General features: G+C 34.6%; 1 protein-coding gene across 1 annotated transcript; it reads right to left on the bottom strand.

The window, feature by feature from the left end:
• Positions 1 to 231: 231 nt before the first annotated feature.
• LOC149220832 (uncharacterized) lies at positions 232 to 1,229 on the bottom strand. Its single transcript, XM_089382864.1, has 2 exons — positions 951 to 1,229; positions 232 to 855 (listed from the first exon to the last, which is right to left on the bottom strand). Exon 2 carries the CDS (start codon positions 811 to 813, stop codon positions 352 to 354), a length of 462 nt encoding a protein of 153 aa, XP_089238990.1. The 5' UTR covers positions 814 to 855; positions 951 to 1,229; the 3' UTR covers positions 232 to 351.
• Between the last annotated feature and the right edge of the window lie 5,383 nt (positions 1,230 to 6,612).

Genomic DNA, 6,612 nt, shown 5'->3' with positions numbered 1-6,612 from the left:
AGCTCATGATAGATCCAAAGTTAAATGAACCTACACACTTATACACTTATACATTATATTGAGCTATAAAATCCTAGATTAAATACACTGAACACACTTACACATCATATTGAACCAGGAACCATAGAATAAGCCTCACCCCATAACAAAAATTGCAAAAAAAAAAAAAAAAAAAAAAATACGAAATTATGTAACAGTTTTACAAAATAAAAATAATCAAACTATCCTTTCTTGGAATTGCACTTTACAATCTTCTAGGAAACCTTCTGTGTGAATCGTCTGATGACTGTCATTTAACAAAGTATTATCACACAGCTTGACGCAGCTGCAAGGCCTTGACTCTGAGATTATTCATGGGGCGAGAGATGCCTTGACTCCGACCGATAATTCAGGGTCGAACTGTCCACAGGTCGATTGACTGTGCTCAATGAGCCGCAGCGATTCCTCAAAAACCTCCACAGCGCAGGGCACCGTCAAACCCTCTTTCTGCTCGAAGCCATATTCTTCACGGGCCTTATCGAGCAGCATAAGGAAGATCGGATGCGATAAATACACAGTGGGAATCACAAATCTTTTGCGTTCTTCCCCAGCATAAACAGCCAAGCATCCTTCAGGGATTTCATCCTCTCTGGAAAGAGGGGAACCCTTTCTGTTGAGATACTTGGACCACTTCTGAGAGTCAGCTCTCTTTGATCTGTAATGATGCTTCCCTTTAGATTGAGATGATCCCAACGCTCGAACCATTTTCGTTAAATTCTTCACAGAATCTAGCCTCGCTAGACTCTTCGCAGAATTCACTCTCCTGAGGCTCATGGCTCAGTGCGCACCAGTGCACAGAGAAAGAAAACTTCGGTCCTGTTAAAGCAGACTAAAACCCATTAAAGAAAGGAATTCCACAGAGAAGACATGGATGCAATCAAGAAACTACAAATTTTATTCAAGAACTATACCAGCGTACAGATCTCTATAAACCGGAGATTAATGAACAGAGACTCCAAATCTACAGAGACGATCTAATGGACGCTGAGAGGAGAAATATAGGCGCGCTCTTGAGCTTTTCGGCGTCTATTCTTCGTATACAGAAAGAAAGGCGAAAAATGGTGTAAATCTTCTGTTATTTCTCCATGTTAATGGCCATCCAAATCTCGCAAAATCGATCGGTCCAGCTTTACTGCAAGAGCCAGTGTTAATTCCCCAGACTCTGGAGTTTGGAATAAAATCCTCCCGAGGCGAAGGCACAGTCGCTCGTGTTAGCTGGCCTAAGGGGTAGATATATAGAGTAAACAACATTGGAATTTTGTGGAATGAAATTGGATGCTGTTTTGTTTTGTTTAGTATTTGGAATTTTGTGGAATGAATTATTATATTGTTTTGTTTTGTTTTATTTAGAGTGTCATGTATTGTTCATTTGATACGTTAGTTTTAATATATTTTTTTGTTCGGTAAAAGCTAATTCTATTAAAAAAGTAAAAATATGTACAGAGAGGTTACATTTCGAGAGGAGGCTTCAGCCAATCCTCAGCTATAAAATCATGGATTTTGCAATAGATCTTTTTCGTCGGAATTACATAGAGGTCCTGCGGACAAGATGTAGCATACTTATGGATTTCTAGACCTACATTAACAACCAGAAGCAAAAAAACTCTGATGTTGACAAAATCAAATGACAGAGTAAACCAGTCATTAACTTTTAACTTCCTATCCAGGGCCTTAAGAGCAAAAAGACAAAAGATAAGAGCAGGATGACCACCCGGCCAGAAATTACTGTGCTGAACGGGCATGATTTGGGGATGGTGGAGCTTCCTCCCTTTCCGCACTGGGTGATGCTACCTAGGTGACATAGCCTTAATATTAAAATTAATATTAATTTTAATATTAAAATTAAAGAAAAGAAAAATTGTGGTTAAATATTAATTTGTGTTATTTAAATTAATTTTTTTCATTATAATTTTAATATTTTGAAAAAAAAATAAATTAATTAAATTATAAATAAATTTTTATAAATTTTTAGAAAAATTAAATCGGAAAATAAAACAATAAAAATAATCTACGAACAATGATTTACCCCAAGACATTTTGAAATTCCCACAAAAATAAATCAAATCACCTCGATTACCGATTCTCGTGGTCCCTTAAAAAAAAACCTCAAATTTTTCCGCACACTAAAGTCAATTCCAAAGAAAAACCTACTTTTCAAAAAAAAAATGGTAATGAAAAATGTAACAAATACTAATTTTATTTTGTTTTATTTATATTTATATTTAAAGAGTATGAGATTGATTTCAGAGATATGGTTATTATAGGGCGCTTTTCTTATTTATCTTATTTAAATTGGGATCAAAATTATTAATATTTTTCAAATTTAAATTTTAGATTAACTTTGATGAGTATTTATTTATTTTTATTTTACTTAAAGATATTTTTTTAATTTTTAATATTTATTTTCATTTATTTTATATTAACGAATTTATAAATGAATTTGAAAGTGTGTTCTAATTATTTGATGGTTTAATTTATTTAATTGAAATTATGAAACACAATTTTAAGCAAAATTGAGATTTTCCACTATTTAAATGCATAAATAATTTTTGTACCCTTAAAAACACCCTTAGTTACTTAGATTACAAATATCAAACTTATTGTTCTAAAAGATCTCATCAGACTTTAGGTAAAATCCACCAAAAATATTAATCAACACTATTTTAAAGTCTCTAAACATCATTAATTATTAAAGAATTTAGACTTCTGTGATCCATAACATTGTTTAGATAATCTTCGACAAAATCACATAACCAATTTTTGGTTATGTAATTTTGCCGAAGATTATCTAAACAATCATTAATTATATCTAATTAATAGTACCATGTCTAATAAATATTAAATAAATAAACATCGCATTCTTATCTTTCATATAATAAGCAAAAATAAATATAAAGCATCTTATGTATTTCAAAAATATATTTGTGAATATAAAAAAAATATTTAATAAATAAAAATGCTTATCCAATTTATAATTTATTTAAAATATTTATAAAACAGTATTAAAATAATTAAAAACAATATTTTTTTACCATAAGTTAGAAACACATAAATTGATTTTTTGAGGAATTAGAAACCGTCTTGATTTTTTGAGGAATTAGAAACCGTCTGCTACTGTGGTGTCAAAATTGGAGAGTTGATATCATTTGGCCGGAATCCGTGGCATGATAAGGAATGATAGCTATCCTGCTTTACCGTTCGAAATAGTCTAATTAATAATTATTTTGCATTCCTCAACTCAAAAAAATAAAAAATAATTATTAGTGATTATATTGATAAGTATATATATATTTTTTAAATATATATCTTAAAATTTTGATTTAGTTATTGATAATTATTAATATTAAATAGATTTAAATTATATGGGATAATTTTGAATATTTTTAATAATAATAAATTAAAAGTTGGAGATTTATATAAGAAGTAGTTAATGTTTTTTTATTCTTTTAATTAAATTGATTGATTAAAAAATGTTATATGAATATGTTTACTAGACATGCCGTATTAGTAAGTTATGATATTAGCCCATAGGTCCATGGTATTGTAACAAAGCCAATTTATATGTTAAAAATATTTATGATAAAGCGCAAGTGAATCTCTATGATTAAAAATCTTGTTACAAGATTTTTTTTAAGTATATATGTTTAACTTATATATAAATTATTTTTATAATTAATAAGAATAATAATAATCAATTAAAATAAAGCTATAATTTAGTTAATTTTTATGATTGTATTATGCAATAAATGTTTTGATCCATATAAACATTTATCAATGATCCAGGTGGCTCCAAAGACACACAGGACAAAGAGGGCTTATGAACGCTAAAAAATAAAAGTGTTCAGAATGATGTTGACCTAGGACCACAACGTAGGTCTCGTTGTCCTGATCGCGGAGGTGCAAACGGTTCGTCAATCTGAGTTCGTATGAGCGAGAACAAGCCAGTCAAAGTTTTGGTCAAAGTTGCGCTATGGACCAGGTTTAAGTGCCTTAAAATTTGACCGAGCCCAAGGCATGAAATCTAACTCCCGAAATCGGTAAAAATTGCGACCTCGTTAATTTGCCCAATATCCCTTATGTGCTAAAGAATTAAAAAAAAAACCTCATTTTTAAATAAAGATTAATAAAAAAAAATATTATGGTGGCGGGCCACCACCTCTGCCACCTCCAAAATCCCCACATAACAAAAATCAAAATTTTTGGGCCGATGGGCCATCACTCCCTACCTCCCCTGGCCCTCCCGCAACAATAAAAACCACATTAAAAATCAAATGTGGCTCAACGGCCATCACCCTGCCCAACCCTCCAACCTCCAACCCGCATACCATATTAAACAATATTACAAAGGGGTGGACAAGACACCTCCAGTGGACCCGGCCCACACCCCAACCAACCACTATTTATTATTTCGTAATTAAGGTGGAGCCGGCGGGGATTGAACCCGTCCGGCCTATGTGGGCCGGCCCCCACTGGGCGACCCCATAATACAACCAAACAAATATTAACTACACACCATAATACAACCATAAAAGTGTGTGCTCAGTTGTAACTTAACACAATTTGCCGAAATCGTAAAATTATTACACGCCATGTTTGGAAGGGGCGAGGACTTTTACCCCGGACCACGTGACCCCCATTGCTAAGTTTAACTAATGCGCCATCGACATTCCTTGGTTTATTTACTGACACTTGTTTATATAAACTTTTCTCACAGTACGTTTGAGGCATGGAAGAGTGGAGGAGCGTGCACGCGAACCGAGACATAATTTTTAATTAATTTTTGCAAGAGGAACCAGGAGCAGGCACAAATTTCAAGACAGAGGAGGTAGAATCTTAGCACACAGTTCGAGGCAACATTTTGCAGGAGGGGTGAAATTTCACTTTGTCAGATTTTGACAATTTTTATATGGTTTTAGCACTTCTTGATGCCACGAACGTAATGGCGCTATCTGTGTCTCAATCAAAGTTTTTCATCTTTTGGCCATTTTCAGTATGAGGGTGGAACCATGATTGCTGCAGAAACAGGGACCAGAGCGATGATCCTTACAATTTTCCTAAGGAGGTAATTTTTCTCCATGTCGTAATATAGTCAAGTTTACAGTCATTTTTCATGGTTTTCCACAGGGATCGCAATGGTGAAGTCATATTCACCTTTGGAGTTGCAGATTTCTAGTCCACCAATGGAGCAGAATCTTTGAGGAATCTAGGGGGAATCTAAAAGAATCCTTAAGCCCCAGATTCTCAACTTCTCAGAATTCAAAAATTGGACAGTTGATTTTGCACTATTCGACGTCATAAATCTGATGGTGTGTTCATATTTATCATTCTCTCATTCTATTTTTCAGCCACCTTTCTAAGTGGAATGCAACTGTCAACATCCATGTGCGAGCAGTCATGCGATTAATATTGTGAGATCGATGGTCCGAACAGCTTTAGCAGTTTGACATCCGCTTCTTCAGATGGCCCTTAGTTGTGAGGTATATGTAGTGTTCATGTACTCCTTTTGTTATGCATTGTGTTGCATAGGTGCTTGATTGATGTTTGATGTGGGATCCTATTTCTTACTCATTTTTATGATTCTTGCTTGATGTGACGCAGAATCGCCTATGTGATGTACTTGTTGTCATGATTCATCATGTTGTGTTTTGAGATCCTTTGTTGTATGTTGATGAGATACTCATGTGTCGCCATGCATGTTTGCTTTGAGATCCCTTTAATGCCATGTTGGCGGGATGCTCATCATGCATGAGTTTTGTGTCATACTGATAGGAGTCTTTTGATTGAGAGTTCCTGTAGTGGAACATCTCTTAGAGCCACTCCTGTGTGAGGGCATTTTCCTTGTATGATCGCGACATCATCTCTTGTGTACATCATCACTATTGACAGCACTTAATGCACCGGCCTACACCATCTTAAAACCGAGGCGTGGAGACGTAGTCCCTCCTGTACGAACTCTGTTATCAACATCTTATGTTTTGATGTGTTGATGATTGCCATGTTCCTATTCTTTACAACATGTAGATATATTCATTCATGTTCTTTTAAAAATGAAATTTAACACTTCATGAAAGTAAAAGGCCTTGGAAGGGTCCTTCGTCACACCCAAATCTGGATCAAGTGGTATCAGAGCGATCTTTGCGTTGGTGTGAATTGCAGCGTGAACAATGGGACGTGCAGCAATATAGGATGAAAGAGCGATGTGCGAGACCATGCTCAACATTTCCAAAAGGGTGGAAATAATGTATGAAACTCTACAGAAAGAGACAAAGGAAAAGGAGAGATTGCAACTTCAGTTGCAAGCCATAAAAGAGGCCATGGAAGAACTGAAGCAAAACAAGCATAATCTTCAAACAGAGAACATTGAATTGAAGGTGTGTCTACGTGAAGAGAAAGAGGAAAAACAAAGTTTGCTACAATAGTTGCAAGCTAAGGACGAGGCCTTGGAAACGCTGCAGCGTGACCCATGTGAGGTAAAAAGTAGTTATCCAAATTCATGTATGTGTCTTGATGATGATTTCTCTGTTTTTGAAAATCATACCATAGGAATTGGCTCCAAACTGTTGAAGATTATGG

Source organism: Pinus tabuliformis, chromosome Q (assembly GCF_031772625.1).
Source record: "Pinus tabuliformis cultivar Carrire ecotype Pingquan chromosome Q, CPIR1, whole genome shotgun sequence".
Classification (NCBI taxonomy): Eukaryota; Viridiplantae; Streptophyta; class Pinopsida; order Pinales; family Pinaceae; genus Pinus; species Pinus tabuliformis.
The sequence above is the reverse complement of the archived record's forward strand: the minus strand, read 5'-3'. Positions and strand labels throughout refer to the sequence as shown.

Excerpts from the sequence above, each read along its gene's own strand:
- LOC149220832 (XM_089382864.1), bottom strand. The coding sequence starts at position 813 with ATGAGCCTCAGGAGAGTGAATTCTGCGAAGAGTCTAGCGAGGCTAGAT.